At 39.8% G+C, this 20,948-nt stretch overlaps 1 protein-coding gene across 12 annotated transcripts in view; it reads right to left on the bottom strand.

The window, feature by feature from the left end:
- tnikb (TRAF2 and NCK interacting kinase b) overlaps positions 1 to 20,948 on the bottom strand; it is a 37,167-nt gene that overhangs the window by 13,061 nt on the left and 3,158 nt on the right. For 3 of the 12 annotated variants that reach the window (XM_079661979.1, XM_079661981.1, XM_079661972.1), the window contains exons 2-20: positions 18,717 to 18,782; positions 13,476 to 13,532; positions 13,124 to 13,249; positions 12,688 to 12,798; positions 12,230 to 12,320; positions 11,796 to 11,926; positions 11,184 to 11,238; positions 10,686 to 10,764; positions 10,196 to 10,371; positions 10,039 to 10,105; positions 9,264 to 9,462; positions 8,697 to 8,813; positions 7,127 to 7,213; positions 5,822 to 6,016; positions 3,994 to 4,281; positions 2,085 to 2,249; positions 1,238 to 1,477; positions 682 to 788; positions 22 to 137 (exon numbers count right to left, since the gene is read on the bottom strand). In XM_079661979.1, coding sequence (XP_079518105.1) covers positions 22 to 137; positions 682 to 788; positions 1,238 to 1,477; positions 2,085 to 2,249; positions 3,994 to 4,281; positions 5,822 to 6,016; positions 7,127 to 7,213; positions 8,697 to 8,813; positions 9,264 to 9,462; positions 10,039 to 10,105; positions 10,196 to 10,371; positions 10,686 to 10,764; positions 11,184 to 11,238; positions 11,796 to 11,926; positions 12,230 to 12,320; positions 12,688 to 12,798; positions 13,124 to 13,249; positions 13,476 to 13,532; positions 18,717 to 18,782 — 2,473 coding nt within the window. Of the gene's footprint in view, positions 1 to 21; positions 138 to 681; positions 789 to 1,237; positions 1,478 to 2,084; positions 2,250 to 3,993; positions 4,282 to 5,821; positions 6,017 to 7,126; positions 7,214 to 8,696; positions 8,814 to 9,263; positions 9,463 to 10,038; positions 10,106 to 10,195; positions 10,372 to 10,685; positions 10,765 to 11,183; positions 11,239 to 11,795; positions 11,927 to 12,229; positions 12,321 to 12,687; positions 12,799 to 13,123; positions 13,250 to 13,475; positions 13,533 to 18,716; positions 18,783 to 18,883; positions 18,968 to 20,948 lie in introns of those variants that run through there. The other 9 variants (XM_079661976.1, XM_079661977.1, XM_079661978.1 and 6 more) reach the window with 9 other exon arrangements.

The raw sequence follows: 20,948 nt of genomic DNA on the forward strand, positions 1-20,948 counted from the left end.
TGTGTGTGTGTTTGTGTGCACCTCTCTCGTTGGACCCCCCGTGGGAGCTCGGGGTGCTGGAGCTGGAGGAGCTGCCGCTGCTTGTCTTCTTCAGCGGCGTATCCAGGGAAATGTCCGTCCTCCGCAGGTCGGGGTTGCTAAGGCAACACAAACACAGTGCCGTCTCATTCATACAGAAAAAAATCCGACATCATCATGTGTGTGAGTTTGTGTGCGTGTCCCTGATACAAGTTCAAAACATGCCTTAAAGATTTGCTAAACTGTTTATTTATGTTTCGTGTATAGCATGATGAAACAAGCTTCAAATGCATGTCATTGTGGGAGATAAACTAAGTAAAATATTTGTTGTGTATTTTGGTGTGTGGGTGTGTGTGTGGCCTAGCATTACTATACTTGTTGGGACCTACATCTGTTTACACAGTCATGTGTGGGGACTCGCCTCCCTTATAGGGACAAAATGGAGGTCCCCATGAGGGGAATCAATTATTTTAGGGTGAAGACTTGGTTAGGTTAAGGGTAAGGGTTAGGAATGTGTTGGTTATGGTTAAGGTTAGGATAAGTCTCCAGCAAATGCATGTAATGTCCCCTGAAGTGATGTATACATGGTGTGCGTGTGTGTGTGTGTGTGTGTGTGTGTGTGTGTGTATGTGTGTGTGTGTGTGTGTGTGTGTGCGCACGTACCTGGCCCGTATAAGGTGGGCTCCAGCCCGGGGGCCGAGGCCTGGTCCGTTTCCAGGAGAGTGTTTTCTGACTAAAGCAGGAGAGATGGAGGTCGTCCTCTGAGGAACCTGAATACACAACACACCTTAAGAACCTCCACCTGTTTCCATTCCACATCTAAAACACAGATTTGTATCTACTTTATTACAACATCTGTGCTGTTGGGTTTGATTTAGAACATGACTGAAAGCAAACACATACATCAGTGTCCTGCTCATTTTAAAGGATTTAAATCAAAGTAAAAATGCCTCTTTAGGGGGCCCTGGACTTTCTACGTCTGTGTTAAATGTGTATTGTAAACGATGTACTGCTCAAAACAATGGATTATTCATTGTGGCCTTTGATGTTAATACCATAAGATCATGTTTTATATGTTCTAACAAACATACAAATATCAGGAGAGACTCCCAACAGAAACTTAGGAAAAAGGAAGAAAAGAAGAGAAAATTAAGACAAAGCTAAAGTAAACACACACACACACACACTCAGACAACACTTGGCTGGGGCATGCAGAGACCTTGGGGGGCACGTCGTCGTCCTGCCGCAGCCATGAACTGCGGTCCAGCTTGTCGAGAGGGGGTGCCAGGCGGGAAAGGGGCAGGGGGGTAGGGGTGTCAGAGGTGGGGTCGGAGTTCTGCCGGGGCATGGGAGGTCGGGAGGGGGAGGGCGACGCCGAGGAGGAGGACACGCCGTGGGGGTCGTACAGGGACTGGGACCCGGACAGACCGTGGCTCTTCACCTGCACCAAATGGGCCATCTGCACGCACAAACACGTGCGCGCACACACACACACACACGCACAGGAACCAGGCAGGGTTTGAGCAGGATCAATGTGATCGAGATGCAGCAGGAGGAGAGAAAGGTGAGAAAGAAGGAGAGGAAGGTGAGAAACACAAACCTCAGGGTGCGTTCACAACAGCCAGGTTTACACAACAACAACTCTTTAAAACGCAAGCTTCTGACGTCCAGCTGGAGAAAAAAAATCTAGATGCCACTAGAAGAAATAGTTTAGGTCCAAGATATGTATGTGTCTGGATTACTTCTGGAGTTAGAAAAAAGCTGCCTTTAGCTTTAATGCTACTCAACTGTGAAGAAAATCACCAGAAAAGTATTTCTTATCAGGCAGTGATGACTACTAAAAAAATATTTACATAAAAAGTATGTAGAATCAGGTCCTCATCACAACAATCCAAGAACGTGTTTGCATTAGAGTGCAACTCACACCTAACCGGAAGCAATCAATACGTTTTATGGTCACAATCTAAAAACTCACACTCCTGACTCTAAGAGTGATGGCACCCTGAGGGATGTAGGTTAGTGTCACATGCACACACACTCATCTAAAGGTGTAGATGCACACACACCTGTGGTTCCACGGAGCGGTGCATTGGGGGGGTGCGGGCCTGCTGGATGCCTCCACTGCTGAAGGACTCGGAGCGGGGGGGCAGCGATGGGTCCGAGATCCGGTTAGCGACCTTATGCTGCAACGCAGGAGAAGTCTGTCTGTTCATCTTATAATGCTCCTCCACCTAACACACAAACACACACGCCACAGTCACTCACAGCATGCAGTGAGGTGTGTGTACATGGTTCAACTCTATGTATTACAAGCACGCTTTATAACTCAATAAACAAAATAACATTTGAAAATAACATTTGGTTTTCCTAAGATTTTAAATATACATTATTTTGTTCTGCTCTGTTCCAAGACTTAAGCACTTTTAAAATAATATTTGTATTCATTGAATTTACTACCACGTACTTTTCATATTAGAAATGAAAGGAAAGGATCTACTATTGTGATACAAAATTATCTGTTACCATCATTTTTCTAGCAGCAGTGAAAAATGAAACAAAATGAAATGAAATCTTTATAATAATATATTATAATTCTCTAGTGTGAGTGAGAAGTTTTTTTTTTTTCTGAATGCTGGTCATCTGTTTTTAGAGGGGAAAATTGTGTCTGGACCTTAGAGGGAAATCCTGGTGTGTGTGTGCGTGTACTTATCCGTGTGTGTGTGTGTGTGTGTGTGTGTGTGTGTGTGTGTGTGTGTATACTTATCCATGTGTACTTATCTGTGTGTGTGTGTGTGTGTGTGTGTGTGTGTGTGTGTGTGTGTGTGTGTGTGTGTGTGTGTGTGTGTGTGTGTGTGTGTGTGTGTGTGTGTGTGTGTGTGTGTGTGTCCTGAGGGAGAAAGACTGATTTAGCTGCCCTACATCAGTTAACCAGAGGGCAGGCCTAAATGTGTGTGCATACTCCGGGGAGGGGACTTTGATTCATAGGGATATAAAAACCAGAATAGATCTAAGGAAGCCCTGAACGGCCATTATTCAACATTTCATTTCCTCATGTAATAGGGATACTTTCATCAAACTAAGAGGTTACACGCCACTTTCACGCAGAAACAAGTTTGGTCTTTTTTTTTCTTATGGACCATCTTATTATGGACTATTTTATAATTATTTTAAAGATTATATATATTTTTTTATTAAATATGTGCTTCATTGCAATCATTTCCGGACCAGAAATCTGAACATTGGATTTATAAAACATGCAAAAGACTCCTAAAACATTGAATTGAAGAGAATCAGGGTCAGAAAATGACAAAAACATTTAGATTAAGCTGTTAGTTTGAGCTTTTGTATTTCGATATATTATCCTATCACACCAGAACATGCAACAAAACAGCAGCCATCAACCTTAAAACATTCCATTAATAAAAGTTAGGAAACATCCAACGGTACAGGGTTAGGGTGTCAGTTACCTGTAAAATGTAGAGTGAGTTTTTAGAAAGTAGATTAAACGTTACAGTGTGAAGGAGGCAACATGACACTTGATTAAAAGAGAAGAAGTAAAGCAAGTGTCAGCAAATTAGTTTATGGATTCCTGGGTGTAAACACATTTTAAAGTGGTTCAAATAAAGTTGTGTCTAGATTCTTATACAACTTTCAAAAAGTTTAATATGATTCAGTACTATTATGCAAGAGGTGTGAGTTATAATTTAAGAAGCACCAGCCAAAGAGGAAATGAATCACAAGATCCCTGTGAGAAACAGTGAGAGGAAGGGGTGTGAAATTAAAAAAGTCCTCGTTATAGCTTCTGCAGCCAGCCCAGAGTTAATACATGTGAGTCCACCTGGTAAGAGAAATGAAAATGTGATTAAAGAGGAAATTATTCCAGCAGCGGGGGGCGGGGGTTAGATTAGTGAGTCAGCCTGGAGAGTTTGCAGGATTAAAGAGGAGAAGATAAAGTATGCTCTTCCTCCCACTGACCCTGCGCCCGGGGCTGCGGCCCCTGGACTCTGGGCCACGGTCGGGGCTGCCGCGGGGGCTCTGCCAGCGGGCCCCCGGCTCTGGGATGCAGGTGACTCGGATCTGAGGCAAGTGCATGTTCCCCCTAGAAGGACTGTTGTGAGCGGGGTAGGAGGGGGGTCTGCGGCGGCGGGGTTTGAAACCGGGGAGGAGGAGGAGGTCGTTCATGTCGACGTTCCGCTTCTCCCTGAAGGAGTGGTACTTCTTGGGGGGGATGCGAGGGGAGTTGCTCTGAGCTCGGCGCATCACCTGGAGGGCAAGGTGGGTGCAAAGGACAAATGAAACACAGCGTGGACTCAGGTGTGCATCACGCCCTCTGGCAGCCATACTGGAGGTTCATATCAGATGACAGCATGTCTTAATTTAAAACCTGCACATCATTATTACACTTTAATTAATTTAATAAAGATCAGGTGAAAAATATAATTACATCTATGAAATTAAAACTAAAGTTAAATGTTAAAAACCTGGCCAGTGTTTTAACAGATGTATTACATTTTGAACGTCATCTTTAAAATTGTTAGATTGTTTTGACTTTTATGTGGAAAATATATTGCTTCCATTGCACAGTGGAAGTACATTTCCCAAGAAGTGTCTTTAATTTATGGCTCAATAAAGATTGCAACTTGAAATATATATATTGCTACTGAATAAAAACATACAGCAGCATTGTTCTCTTAGTGGAACATAACCATCTAGATGGCTTGAAAGTCAAAACGAATTTACAGCCAAATAAGAAATGTTTTGTATAAAGTAGCCAATTAGAAAGTAGCTGCAAGAGGATTTGTATATATGCAACACTGAGTAACAAATGAGAGCTTCATTCCAAAATTCTTCGTCAAGTCTCAAGACCCATAAAATGCTACTTTTATATTTTCTGCGCTTTATGTGAGGATGATGCCATTCACAGAAATATAGCTATTGATGGTCAAAGGCCTGCAGCCTCACTCGTTAATAATGAACATTGTTTTGGGAATGAGACTCTGCATTCACATCACAAAAACAGCGGGAAAAGCAGCACAGCACAGAAATGATTGTCCCATTGTTGCACCTAAAACATTCAAGTCAGAAAGAGTTCATTTCAAGGATCGCCACAGAAGAGATCCTCTGCAGGAATGAAACCTTGAGGAAATAAAACTCAAACGAGTAGACATCAACCAACAGTGTTAACCTGCAGGCAGCTCCGCAGGCCTCCAGCAATCATCATGGTGTGTATAGTGTTAATGAACATTTTACTACAGACTTTGTCATTGGGGCTGAGCTGTTTGCACTTAAGTGTATTTTTAACTGTTGTGTAATGGGTGCATTTGTTCCTACACGCAAACTGTCTTATGTTTGAAAAAGGTTCACCTGAGTGTCTCTGCACACACATTTAAATGTCAGCCTTCAAGAGATGAAAAAGTTATTTTATACATTTGTCAACATGCAGTCTCACTCTTTGCAGTCTCACTCTTTGAACAAAAAGAATATTGCTTACAATATTGACTACTCATTTGGGATTCTTCGAATAAACTTCGATATTTAGTATTTAGTAAGTATTTTTATTACATGTTTAAAGAACATGGTGGACATCAAAAAATGTTTAAGATTGAATATTTCCTTGTATATTCAGATTAGAATTTACACAATATCCTTAAAACTTTATATAGTAAATTCATGGATGTGTAAAACTGATACTGATTACATGGGGATCAAGAAAGATGACTCCTTATTCCAGAACTTCTCATTTACAGGACTGTAAAGCTTCCAGAGTGTAAAATCACTGCAGAGTGTGGGCCATGCATTTTACCTCCGAAGCCCAGGCCGGCTTGTCGTTGGTGCCGGGGGCCTGGTCTTTGTAGTGGTATAGCTGCTTCTTGTCCTGGGGGGGCCGGGGGGGTTCCTGCTGCTGCTGCAGAGACACCAGGTACGCTCGCTCCTGCTGCAGCTGCCTCTGCAGGCGCTCGGCCTGACGCTGCTCCTCGATCTGCTTCCTCTTGTACTCCTGCAAAGCAAACACAGGAGAGGAGAGTGATGAGGTTAAAGGGGGGTTTCTGGATTCTCAAATTCAGAAGTCTTAAATAAAACACTACGTCTTAAATACTGCCTGAGAAACATTAGTTAGAATGTCTTTCACATTTCCCTTAAAAGGTTAATATTACAGTATCTAGTCCAAAGGTATCAGGACACCGTCTCATGTATCATTACATCAGAGTTACTAAAATCTTGTGCCCGTTTTTACTTTAACTTCTTATATTTATCTAAATGATTTTTACGCTTCATTTTATTTCGTCATTAATTGGACATTTTACTTTAACGTCCATGTTTGATTATATATCATTATTTAATTATATCTTTTTATTGTAAATTCTTACTTTTATTTTCATTTGTATTTATTATATTCATTCTAAAATGGAGCAAAGGTCACAACTTCAATCATTTGTTCAGTGGTGCAGGAACGTAACTACCTTTAAATATTAAGTAATTGATAAAGCCATGGCAAAATCAATTACTGCGGGAAACATTCTGAAACAAAACGGTTTGGACTGTGGTATGACAGAAGGCTCCATTTCATTTATAGCAGACCAATAAAAATGACTGGGTATGTAATAAAAATGACTGTCATAAAGGCTCTGAGTTGTTATTACCCTGCTGACTAACGGCGCACTGTCCCTGCTGTCTTGTTTTCCGTAATGGAAAAAGCATGCAAACATCATCGTGAACAATGAAGCTGAATAAAGTGTAATTTCACAAAAGACAGCTACCGACAAACACGCCCTCCGCTCTGTGTTTTTATTGATTTGATGTTTGGTAACTATTTTTCTGGAGTTGACATTTGATTCTGTCTCATCTTAGTATTGATCGAGTATCTGCCTTTTAGATTTTTTGTGTGTAAATAACAAACATGGAGACGGCACTCACCACTTCTTCTAAGTCCAGATGCCAATATCAACTATTTTAGTTTTTTACATGTTTCATTATGTGTGTTACTAGTATTGCAAAAATGTGATTTTTAAAAGTGTTTGTGTCCTGCTTAAAAGTCCCCAGCTGTGTGTGTGTGTGTGTGTGTGTGTGTGTGTGTGTGTGTGTGTGTGTGTGTGTGTGTGTGTGTTACCAGCAGTAAGGCCTGCTCTTGCAGGAGCTGCTGCTGCAGGATCTCCAGCTGCCTCTGTTCTTCCTCCAGCTGCCTACGGATATACTCCTAACCAATCAGCAGCCGTGAGCAGAGAGTAACGCAGCCAATCAGAGAGCACCGAGGCAGACAGGAAGCAAATCGGAGCCCAGGCAACCAGTGACATCAGCAGAGAAGGAAACAGGAGGAGAAGAAGAAGAAGAAGAAGAAGAAAAAGAAGAAGAAGAAGAAAGAGGAGGAAAGTAGATTTATTGAGGAGGTGTGAAAGTAGGGATTTAGGGATAAAGAGAGAAGCAGCAGGGGGTGTAATTAGTGGAGCAGAGACATGCGTACGGTTAAAGATCAGCATGAAATCCTGAAAACTATGCCTGAAAAGGTAGAGCGTAAAGGGAGCGTTGTACTGCAGGAGAAGTTCATTATTAGTCATGCAGTCTTTAGAAAAGCTTCCCCTCTTTTACTGGAACATTTGAAATCTTCCTCCATTTCGTTCTCTTTAATTATAAGATCGAATGTTGATCTATACGTTTTCAAATTGATTGAGAAAACTTGACTCTACCCAAAACAGTATTTTTGTTTGGGTAATCAATAAATGGCAATAGTTTTCCAAACTAAAAGAAATATTGATCGACTGAGAAGTTATAGATATTAGCCATATGGAATATATCTGTGTAATGGTTATAATTTAATACAAATAAATATGTTTTTAAATGTTTGCTTTGTTAATTTGATGGTTTAAAAAAGGCACTACATTCAGCGTTTTAACCCATTGACACAGTTATTAATGGACGATGAGCTACTGATAAAATGTTAAATGGATAAATGACTGCTTGTAACACAGACCAGAAACCAAGCAAGCACTAAGGTTATCACACAGTGGAAGTTTTGTACAAAAGACATTAAGTTACCACCGGTCTAATGTTTTTCTTCTTAATAACCAGAGTATTTAGAAAGGAGTGAGACATTTATTCTCATAGATTGAACCCCTTAAATCTGATTATCTTTGACCTTAATGTACCTTGGAAAATTCCCTTAAGGTCTCAATAAAATAGATGAATAATTTTTTCGGGTTATTATTACTGAAAGTAAAAAAACAAATGTTTACAAAAGAGAACTCTGCCTCCATTGCTCTTATTCTTAACCTAATCAGCTTTCTCCACTCAATGGATAAAATAGCGTTGCTCTCCGAATCCAAAAGGAGAAGGGGAATACATTTTGGGAAAAAAAGGATTGCTATAAACGTCTAGGATCTTAACAATGTCTTATTTTTATTGTTGGACATCTTTTATATACATTGAGCACTGTATCTGTCTTTTTATTTGTATGTTCTTATTCACTGGTTTGACTGTATTGTCCAGTCCTCACTTGTTCTATTTTAAAAAACAAACAAAAGTATAAACAAAAAAAGGAAAAGAAAGAAGAATTTGAAGTTGGGTAAAAGCGAGAAGTAGAGTTGAGAAGCCCCGCCTCTCCGGATGACACCTGTGATGTAACCTCTGTGTATGTGTGTGTGTGTGGTCTGTGTGTGTGCGTGTGTGTGTGTTTGTGTCCCCACCTGCTCTCTCTCTGAGTGCCTCCTCTCCTCCTCTCTCCGGAGCAGCTCCATCTCCTCGTACCTCCTCCTCTGCTCGCGCTCCTGCTGCTTCCTCATGTCCCGCTCCCTACGCTGTTGCTGCAGGTGGAGAAGAGTGTGTGAGTGTGTGTCTGTGTTTGTGTGAGCATATCAGGTGTGTTTCTCTGGCATTTGGATATGCTGAGGTGCTAACATCACAGGTGTGGAGGTTTTGCATGGAAACGAGTCATTTAATAATCAAACTGAGATGTTTTTCAAAAGTGAAAACATCCTCAGCCTTGAGCAGTGAGGCCTTTTTTGCACATTATGGAGTTGTCACCATAAACCAATAATATATGCTCATGCAGGTGACTATGTACGGTAGAACTGTACTATTATGAGGCTTATTGCATTCAAGTTGTGTCTCTCCAAGTAATGTTGGTTTCATATCAGTTAGACATAAATATTATTGTCTTCTCATTCTCTCATCTCAAACCACTACAAGACTTTTATTGCGAAACATATATAGGAAGTTGGATCTCTTCTACGGGGAGCACCGATGGACGTTACCTCCTCCAGCCGCCGCCTCTGCTCCTTCTGCTCTTCGATGCGTTTCTGCCTCTCGGCCAACAGTTGACGCTTGTGCTCCTCGTTCTGCTGCTGCTCCAGCTGCTGCCGCCGGATCAGCTCCGAGCGCTCCTTGTTGGCGAGCTGCAGGCGCAGGAAGTCCCGCCGCAGCGTGGACTCGCCAGGGATGTTGATGATGGAACTGCAGGAGGAGGGAGTGTTCCATTACATTTGAATGCAAAGTTTTATTAAAAATCAAATCAAATATTTCAGCATTTTTTTATTTATTTATATCATTTTAAAAACAAGGTCAAGTTAGACTTATGCTGTTGGGCATTTAGTTTGTATATGTGATATTTGACAGCGCTAATTGGTTAATATGGCATTTTTTACGCAGTGCCACCGTGTTTTAAGTTATATTTATATTGTTTATATTCGGGTTATGTAATCCACCAGTTTAGTTAAATTGATTTTCTCATTATCAGTATATTTAAAATAATGCATTTAATAATGTATTTGAACATAAGTTCATAATTTCTTTAATAAATAATTGGCAATGATTTTAAATGTAATAACTAATCATTTCTGAAAATATTTATGTTTTATTTTGAATTTGAGTTTTAAATACGGAAATAATTGTTTTTATATGGAATGAAATATTCTCTGTTCTCTGTCCTCAAGCAGACATTAGAAAAGGCCCATACCCAAATAACTTGATAGTAGAAGAATAAGAGGTAGGACTAGTACTTTGAGGAGTAGTGTTACTTAGTGTTAGTACCTAGGCTCTCCGACGTCTCTCTCTTCATCCTCCTCTTCACTCCCACTGTACTCGTACTCTGTCTCATCTGCAGGAAAAACACACAGTTCAGGTTAACATGCTCGTGTCCTGCAGCAGCAGTGAGGGTGAGACAGTGGGGTGAGTGCAGCCTCCTCACCTCTCTCCCCCCTCCTCTTCTTGGTGCGGTCGATGTGGTCCTTCAGCTGGATGCGGACCTGCCTCTCGTTGGGCAGCTCTCGGATGAACGGGTGTTTGAGCAGCTGCTCCGTGCTTGGCCTCTGACTGTGGCTCTTTATCAGGCAGCTGTCGATAAAGGACTGGAACTTCTTTGACCTGAACACACATAGAGATTATATCAAATATCAAATCATTTTTTAAATTATTATTATTATTATTATTATTAATTAACAGCATATAAATGGATGGAATAAAATGTTTGATTAGCAGGTCATGTTACTTGTACAGGCAATTAAATCAAATATGGTTTTCAATCAACTGATAGAATGTGCAATGTGTGTGTGTGTGTGTGTGTGTGTGTGTGTGTGTGTGTGTATGTGTGTATGTGTGTGTGTGTGTGTGTGTGTGTGTGTGTGTGTGTGTGTGTGTGTGTGTGTGTGTGTGTGTGTGTGTGTGTTTTAGTGACTCACCACTTCTTAGACTTGAGTCTGGGGGCAGGATTTCGGGGGATGAGGAAGAGCGCTCTCATTGGATGCATGTCGCACAGAGCTGAGGAAGAGAAGAAGAGTAAGTAAAAAAAAAAGGACGAGAAAATGAAAGGGAAGAATTAGGACAAAAGGACAGGAGACGGGATGAGACATGAGGATGGAAAGCAGAGAAGAATGACAGCATAGGAGACAAAATAGGGTAAGAGAAAAGGAAAGGAGGAAAGGGAAAGGAAAGACAGGAAAGGACATAAGAACAGATACAAATTAGGCAAGAAGAGAGGAAAGGGAAGGATAAAATGAATGGAAACGGAAAAAGAAAAGACATGAAGAAAAAAGGTAGTAAAGGACACAGAAAAGAGGAGATGACATAAGAATACAGGAAACAAAAGAACAAGAGGATAAAAAAAGATGTAGATTTAGACTTTTAACAACAGGACACACTGTGCTCTGTGGTAATAGTTTGGTGAGTTTCACACTTACGCGGTGCTCCCTCCGCCATCTCTATAGCTGTGATACCGAGAGACCACAGATCACTCTGCAGAGAGAGAGAGAGAAAGCTGAAAACTTTCACATCCTAAAAACCTGTTACCCACTTCACACATCATCATTTAAGTCCACTGGTCAGTGTTCCTGTTAAGTGATACAAATACAGACACAGAAATCCTCCACCTACCACTGCTAGTGTGGATCTTACTGATGACATTACATTGTATTATTGTTAATATTATCCGTTTTTAATTGTCACGATCAATATATTTTTTTACTCGGGGGAGGGGTTGGTCTTTATTACAGTTGCTCTGTTTCAGAATGAAATAAATCAAATGTATAATAATAGAACTAGAAAAGCCATTCCCTTAAAATATAAGCACAAAACGATAATTCATTTTTTCGTTTACCAAAATAAGGTGTTCCTCAGGGAACAATCCTGGGTTCCCTTATGATTTAAATTGTTTGGCATCAAAATAGTTCCCCCAACCATACATTTTTTTTCAAAATTACATCCAACAGATTCTACATATACAAAATCTGATTTATTTACGTGTACATCACTTTAATGTTATAGGTGGTAAAGGTGAAACAAATCAATTTCACCTTGAAGTCATATGTGGCCTCAGGGTTCTCGTCACAGGCAATGACCTCAGGCGCCATCCAGTATGGCGTTCCAATAAATGTGTTCCTCCGACCCACCGTGCGATCCAGCTGAGCACTTACACCAAAGTCCACTACAAACACACAGACACACAGAAACAGTGTGAATTGCTAAAATGCCTTTTTTGAACCACAAACTATAGTTTTTGCTTGATACATTTTGCTAAGCTGTATACAAGGTGTGTGTGTGTGTGTGTGTGTGTGTGTGTGTGTGTATGTGTGTATGTGTGTGTGTGTGTATGTGTGTGTGTGTGTGTGTGTGTGTGTGTGTGTGTGTGTGTGTGTGTGTGTGTGTGTGTGTGTGTGTGTGTGTGTGTGTGTGTGTGTGTGTGTGTGTGTGTGTGTGTGTGTGTGTATGTGTGTGTGTCTCTTCTCACCTAGTTTAACCTCTGCATTTTCTGTCAGTAGCACATTCTGTCCTTTGATATCTCTGTGGATGACCTTGTGCTGGTGGAGGTGGGTCAGACCCTGGAGACAGAAACACAAATTAATAAATTCCTTCTATCAGAAGAACACAGAGTTTAATCATCATGTTTGACCGTACTGTGTGCTTCATGTTCTTTAATTTGAGCTAAAGAAAGTAGCCATATTCAAGTTATGAAGGAGATTAATCTAATTTAAACACAATAAAAATCAAAAGTCTCTATAACAAAATAAGTTAAAATTCACTAATTATTTTATTCCATCGATTGTTGCAAGGTAAGGTGTTCCCCAGGGAACCATCTTGGGCTCTTTGTAATCATCTTTCACCGAAAGAAAATATTTTAATATTTCCCAACCAAAATAGATCCACTAAACATTGACTTCTTAAGATAGAGCAAATGTCAGTTCTCACCCTGAGGATCTCTCTGCAGACGTAGGCAATCCACTCTTCCTTCAAAGAGTTCCCTTTGGTGTTTTTGATCAAATCCGTGATTGAACCAGCGCCACAGAACTCCATCACAAGCTACAAAAACAACAATGTTAATTAGCAGATTATTATAATGGATTTCTGCAGATTTCAAAACAAAAGCCTCTTTGTTGCCCTCTTTTTAAACATTTTGTCCTGTTTTCGTGTAAGATTGATCTATTCATCAATATTTCTTTTTTATTTACACTAGTTTACTAATTTTATAATTATTTATGAAATAAAAATATCAACTTTACATTAAAATCAAGTGTTCCTCTCATGGAACCATTTTGGGTTCCGTTATGTTTGCAATTGTTTTCGAGCAAAAAATAACATTTACTTTTTAAATCAAGATATACAAACTTCTTTAAAAGTGACGTACCCAAAGCTGATCATCCATCCCTGGAGGGTTTTTCTTGACAAACGCTCCATAGTAGGTGGCGATGTTCCTGTGGTGGCTGTACTTCTTTAACATATTGATCTCCGCTTTAATCTCCTCCTCCTCATCCTAAAACACACACACACACACACACACACACACACACACACACACACACACACACACACACACACACTCTGTGTAACTGAATTGCTAATATTAGAAACCTGGAAACAAGCGAGACCCTCAAGGAGAGTTAAGTGAGGACAAAGTGCCAAAGCACGTGTGGGCATGTACGGATATAATACAGGTTTGTGTGTGTTTGCGTGTGTGTTTGCGTGTGTGTGTTACTTACTCCTGTGACGTCCATGACTTTGATGGCAGCAAGCTGACCTGTTTTGACATGACGACCCTGAATGACACAAAGAAAAAGAGCATAGTCGGAAATATGCTGATAAAATAAAAGTGATTATATTTATGTTTTACTTTTGCAGAATGTTCCACTTGAACGATTTTGAGACTGAAACATCGTACATTTCACTTGAGAAATATCAAATATCTGAAACCTCTGCACAGAGTCTAACTAACTTCTCCTCCTCCAAACTACAGTCACTATCACAGCTGTTAAAGCAAGAAAGTGGAAATGTATCCACCTCACCATACCCCATCACACACACACACTCTCATCATTGTAACCTAGCAACAGGGCTGGCAGGTTGTTAGTGAGGGGGGTTGGAAGAAGCAAAGTGGTGCCACTGAGTGTTTGTGCGCGTTTTTGTGAAAGTGTGTGTTAGGAAGCCATGATATTTCACACTCTGGGTCACTCACACACAGGTTTCTCAGTGTTACATCAGACACTGAATGTTTCTGACAGGCTGAAGCCAACTCAGAGTACGGAAAGTCTCTTTTTTACATCTTTCTGTCTGTCTCTCATCTTTCTGTTTTCCAGTTTTATATCAATGACTCCTTCTCTCTTCTCCCTCTCTCTCCCCCCTCGCTTCCCTCGTCTCTTCCCTCTCTCCCCCTGTGTCTTCCCCCTCTCTCTCTTTGTCAGTCATGTTGCAGCAGCAGCAGTTTGCTGGAAGAGGATAATTGTGAGGGGACTGTTGATCCAAAGCTCCCATCAGGTGTCTCTTAATCTGCCTTTATACTCTTACATCAGTAAAATGTATAGAATGACAAAATGATGACATGAAGCACAAAAACATTAATTATGGCTCATTTCTATAACCATTTTTCCTTTCAAATGTATCGCATATTTTAAATGAATTTCCAGAGAAAATAGAAAAGAAAATGCAAATGTATAGTATGCCTTTATTAGGATATGTTCATAGGGACAATTTTGGGGAAGAAGAGGACGCAACAAGATGACATAATAAATAAAGCACCAGTCAAAGCTAGCAACAATGTAGAACACTGGAAATGTGTCTTGTGTTTAAAACATTGTGCCATTACTAAAGCAAGCTATAGAATATACCTATTTACTCTTTCCTAAACTTATTGATATATCTAGATACAAACAGGGCCAAGTCTTTCCACAATGCTGCAGATTTGGGGGGATTCTCAGTCAAGTTATCATCCAGATAACTCAGTAACGCTGCTTTCTTGGACCTGAGGTTAAGTGTTTCTGTTCCTGCAGGAAGAAGAAAAGCGATGCACCGCCATGAAGCAATAAAAGAGGATCCCATAAAACAGCAGAGATGAGCGGAGGAGATACGGCTCTTTGTCTTTATATCTCTCTTCCTGCGACACCGACGGCCGGACAAACAATCTCCCAAAGGTGACACGCACCCCGGTGTGTGAAAGATTATGGTAGAGTATTAAAACAAGAATCACACACACACAGAAACACACACGGGGAGAGAGGGAGGGAGGGGGAGATAAAGATAGTGACAGAGCGAGAACAGAGGGAGGTGGCGGGTGATATAAGAACATTTACTGAGGTATTAAGCGCACATTTTACTCTAGTAAAGGATTTGATCACTGCCTTATAATCCCAGTTCAGTTTATTCACGACTCACTCAGAGATTCAGTTCATTTCCAAATGAAGACTTTTGCAGAAAAACACAAGTTTGTAAAATATTTTTTTTAATTATAAATGTAATTAGCCAACACAATAACAGCTTTGACAATTCATTAACAGATAGAGATAATTTATCGAAAAACTGAACTCATTTTCCAATTTCTTTTTGAATCATTTCAAAAGTTTTTTTTCGATTTGTTTAAATTTTTCTGCATTGGGTACTTTTATGTTTAATAAAACTATAATTTTCAAATTACTTGAGAAAAAATTGCAATGCAGGACTTTCCCTATACTAGAGTATTTGTACAGTGAAGTAGTACTATAATCTGAATACTTCTTGTTAGGCTAGGATGAGGACGGCAGGAGAAAGAAACAACAGTATTCCTTAGGATGCGGCCCGAGGCGTAAAAACACTCCCCAGGTCCCGTTCAGACAAGCCTTGCATTCTTCACCTGAACACAAGCCTCTACACATTAGGACCGAAACAGAAGAAACATACTGTTTGTTTTAAGTTAATAGAAACCATGGTCAGTTATTTTATATATCAAAGAGAATAATGCATATTGCAGCATATTTGTAAAATGTGTCAAATGTGCATTTTTGGGAAAATCTATGTACAATCTTACAAAAGAAGCTAGACTTTGTTATTGATGGACAGTTATCCTTGTTGAAAAATTACGCAAAATAAGCATCAACATTAAATGTATTTTTTAAATTGGAAAGAAAGCCACTTAAAATTGAAAAATTCACAAATTCCAAATATGTCAAAGTTGTATCAAGAATTATAGAAAACTGGGTAATTTATTTGATATATAATTGAGGGGGAAGCAACTTCCAACTTATATTTCAAATAGGCAATTGTATGATAAAGCAACAGAGAATTGAGCCGGACTAAAAACGTTTTAGTAAAAAGTGTAGTCTTAATAAATGTTACATTTGTCCGAAGTCCAACCTTTGAGTGATTACATTATTGCATTCAGTTGATATACTTTTTTTCATAAATCAAAAAAGACAATCATCTTATTCACACTCTGTTTATGCCTTTAGAGATGACGTACTTTTATTGGGAATTGTTGATATATACGGAAAAACATGAACACACAACTGGCGTAAAAGAAAATTGGATAAACTATTTACGATAAATACCGTGCAGTTGTGTTAAAAATCTAACTTCATTTGAAGAATGAAATCAGGTTTGGTAGGAAAAGTAATTAAGTCAAATTGGACCTAAGTAAACAAAAGGCTCTGACGTCAGAACATCTGCCAGCAGTGAGATGAAATGAGATGTGAATGAGGAAGGAGGATTTGAAACCTGATCTACACTTCATAAAAACAACGCCTAAATGCCTCCAGCACAGGAACACATTTAGAGTTTAACAGATAAAAACTAGATAAATATGCTAAATAAACCTAAAAATGACTACATTATTCCAGCATACAGAAGCATAAATTATTTCATTACCACCACACAATGTCAAAAAATTGTGACCATTTAAAATGTCATTATGCATCTTGCACTGACTGAACAAAAGACACAGTTTAATTTGTTTTTCTGTACATAATATATGGTGTATTTACTTTTTACTGTTAGTACCTCAAACTTATTATAGCATTCCCGTGATGATTCAATCAATAGAACAAATTGGATAAACTCCTCTCAGTGTTTCCCACAGAATTTGATTTTAATTTGTGGGGGCACTGCACCGCACCCCCCCCCCCCCCGTTCTTGTTGCTCTGAAACACACCGGAGTTGAGGATCAGTGGGATTTATTCTCCCAAAAACATAATTTACAATTTAGGCATTTAGCAGACGCCTTATTCCAAAGCGATTTACAATGACCAATTACAGGGACATTCTCCCTGGAGTAACCGGGGGCTAAGTGCCTTGCTCAAGGGCACACTAGTAGTGATGTTCCAGGCAGGATTTGAACTCTCAACCTTCCGATCATCAGCCCACCTCACTATCTATTACACCACAATCTTTTTTTTTTTTTAAATAAATTTAAAAAAAAAAGTTATAATAATGCTTTTTTTTTTATGAGATCCATTTGTGGCGAACGATATTTAATTGTGGCGGCCCGCCACAAATAAATCAATGTATAGGAAACACTGCCTCTTTGTAAACACTAATTCACAATCCAGGAAGAAATGAAAGACATGAGGTCAAATGAAATAATTGTGATAAAAAAAGATGACAGGTTTCCAGCTGAAATGATGTCTGGATAACAGCGACGTTAAAATGTACCGCACTAAAATGTATTTTTCATGATGTAATGCTCTTAAAGAACTTACAGTCCTACACTAAAGACTGGAGGAATTAAAATGTGTTGCAAGATTCCTAAGGTTAACACATTTAGTTAAGAAACGTAAACACACAGTGAACCACACAGATATAATTATGGGTTAAAATTCAACACAATAACGCAAAACTTAAGTATATCACTATTATACACCCATACTGAATGTATGTATATTTATTATATATTATATATTTGAGCACCTGTCACAAGTGTACTTATTGATACATATTGATCTGCCAATCCTGCAGCAAAATAAGGAGCTGTTTCTTATGAAGTGATATTTATTTCAGTCTGTGTGTTATTATTATTTTAGGTCTTAATTTACCCACCATGCACTGGGATCGAACCACATTTTGTTCTATCAATCATTTCCCCTTGTTGAGACAGCAGATCAATACTGAACATCCAGCAGACAGAACTGTGTATCTCCTTGTGTATCAGCAGACATGTGTGAGTGTGTTAATTGCTTTCAAAGTACACACACACACACACACACACACACACACACACACACACACACACACACACACACGGTGTTGTTACAGTCTGCGTGGGCTTCTTCTGCTGCCCGACAAAGGAGAGAGTCAGTAGTAACTTCAGTTTTAGACAGATATTAAATTTCTTTGAACTCATGTTGGAGTCATAGGAGAAGGAGAAGAGAATGAAGTGGTGACAAATAATACTCTGAGCACACACTGCAAGCCAGAACACAGCAAATTCATGAAATATCCATTAATTTTGAATTAATTGTTGACTTTATACACTTAAACCCCACACAAACAAGTGTTGGGTTTTTTGTGGGTGGAGAATGCATTTTATATGTGCATGTTGCTGTGATATTGTGTCGAAAAGTAAACAATGGAAAACTAGAACGCTCAGTCTGTCGAAAGGGCAATGCCAAAAAGCATAGCACATTTTAAACACTGCATTGCTAAAAAAAACAAAAAAAACAGGCTGCAGACATGTGAGAGTGCATTGCTAGATATTAGAAAGCATTCACAGGTGGAGAATACAAAAGGAGGATTTTTATCAAAAGCTCAGAGGTTTTATCTGCAGAATAAATAAAAAGGCTATACTAATGTTAGCCTTTAGCTTTGTAGCTGCTACACGTAGCGCTAACGTTAGCGGTAGCCGAGCGGCTGGGAGAAACAATGTTTTTTTCACCTAAAACTGCTTTATTCATTGTAGCAGAAATTACATATTTTGTGTGCAAACTGTAGCTTGTGCTATGTGTCTTTACACATAGGTTGCAGTTTATATTTTAAAGTCTTACCTTGTAGACCTGCCCATAGGTACCATTTCCAACCAGCTCCACCAGCTCAAAGATACCAGCTGGATCCTGAAAAAAAACACAAGACAAAGTTAGTCAGGAGAAACTGAACACAGGATGGATTTAGGAATTTGTGTGTGAGGAATTTGACCTTCTCACTCACTGCATACCTGTGGTATTACCCTGTGAAAAGCCTCTCCCTGTATCACCAGACTGTCATTATTTCCTAAATAAGTCATCTCCGAGTCCCTCAGAGAAAAATATAATATGTGAGAAATATTTTTTGAATGCCGATTTGTCCTACAACAAAATCAAACAAAACTCAAAATCAAACTGCAACAGGGAAGAAATCCATCATCCAGACAAAATGTTCATTTGTGCAGCTTATTATTCATCTTTTGGACAACCACACACACACAAAAAGAATGGCTTAGGCATCCTCTCTTGCGCGGGTAAAAAAACATATAGGCTACCTTGTATAAAATAAATACAATTTAAAAAAGTGCCTGCAATTATTATATTGCATTTAGCCGACGCTTTTATCCAAAGCGACTTACAATAAGTGCATTCGACCAAGAAGATACAAACTTGAAGAAAACAGAATCATATAAGTACATCAGGTTTCATAGAGCCAAACATTTCAAGTGCTACTCAAATAGCTTTAGATAAGCCAGTCCTTTATTAGTATATAAGTGCTTTGTTATTAATTCTTTGTTAGTATTTATATCGCTCGAAGTGGAGTCGAAAGAGATGAGTTTTCAGTCTGCACCGGAAGATGTGTAAGCTTTCTGCTGTCCTGATTTCAATGGGGAGCTCATTCCACCATTTTGGAGTCAGGATAGCAAACCAACGTGTTTTTGCTGATGGGAACTTGGGTCCCCCTCGCAGTGCGAGTGCAGCGAGCCGTTTGGCTGATGCAGAGCGGAGTGCACGTGCTGGGGTGTATGGTTTAACCATGTCCTGGATGTAGGAAGGGCCATTGTCTTGAAGTGGATTCTAGCAGTTACTGGAAGCCAGCGAAGGGAGCGGAGGAGCGACGTGGTGTGGGAACATTTTGGAAGGTTGAAGACCACAGGAGCCGCTGCATTCTGGATGAGCTGCAGAGGTCGGATGGCACATGCAGGTAGACCAGCCAGGAGGGAGTTGCAGTAGTCTAGGCGTGAGGTGACGAGAGCCTGGACCAGAAGTTGTGTCGCTTTCTGGGTCAGGAGGGGACGTATCCTCCTGATGTTGTAAAGAGTGTAACTGCAGCAGCGGGTTGTAGCAGCGATGTTTGCAGTGAAGGACAGTTTGTTATCTAGGGTCACACCCAGATTCCTTGCATTTTGATTCGGGGAAACAACAGAGGTGCCGATGTTGATTGTTTGGTCAAGAGTGAGACAATCTTTTCCCGGAAGGAAAAGCAGTTCAGTCTTGTCAAGGTAGAGCTTGAGGTGGTGAGCAGAGCACTGAGAGATGTCAGCTAGACAAGCAGGGACGACCTGGGTCACTGAGCGGGGAAAGGACAGAATTAATGGCTATGGTCAGCGTAGCAGTGGTATGAAAAACCATGCAGGCTAATGACTGATCCGAGCGAGTTTGTGTACAAAGACAAGAGGAGGGGACCAAGAACAGAGCCCTGAGGCTATGCTGTTAATATGAAGCTACAGCTTATACTAGCGCATCACAAAGTCTTACTAGTTAACACCGTTTTTACAGGGGAGTCAAGTAACAAGTATTTCTCAGTTATGCCCAACTTCCTTTAATTTAAACTGTTAAAACCAACTTTTTGTTGTTTTAGCTAAGCAAAATAGGTACGATTTTGAGATCAGATTTCAGTTGAATAATTACCAGGTTTACGCAAAAAATGACTGGCCTTATATTTATGAAACTTGGTGGGAGATTGTAGTGTGAGCCGATAACGAACCAATGAAACTTTGAGGCGGATACAACAAATATTTTTCCACTTCCAGATTCATGGCCTTGGCTGAGGTCTGAACTCTCCAAAGTGGCCTTCTAGATTTATATTTAACAGAGTGGTTGCAATCTTCTCCTTTAGTCATGCTCAAGTGTTGAACGATGAAAACGTTTAAATACTATGGAGGTCAGTGTGTATTGATGTGCAGCATTCACACACTGGTTCCAAAGCTATCTTTAACATCTGCAAACAGTAAAATGCAGACTACGACCACAGACAATGGCCAAGGAAAATCCAGATGAAAGCCAGAAGGTGAATTCAAACACACACATGCAGAT

This window comes from Notothenia rossii (assembly GCF_949606895.1).
Source record: "Notothenia rossii genome assembly, chromosome: 12".
Lineage (NCBI taxonomy): Eukaryota > Metazoa > Chordata > Actinopteri > Perciformes > Nototheniidae > Notothenia > Notothenia rossii.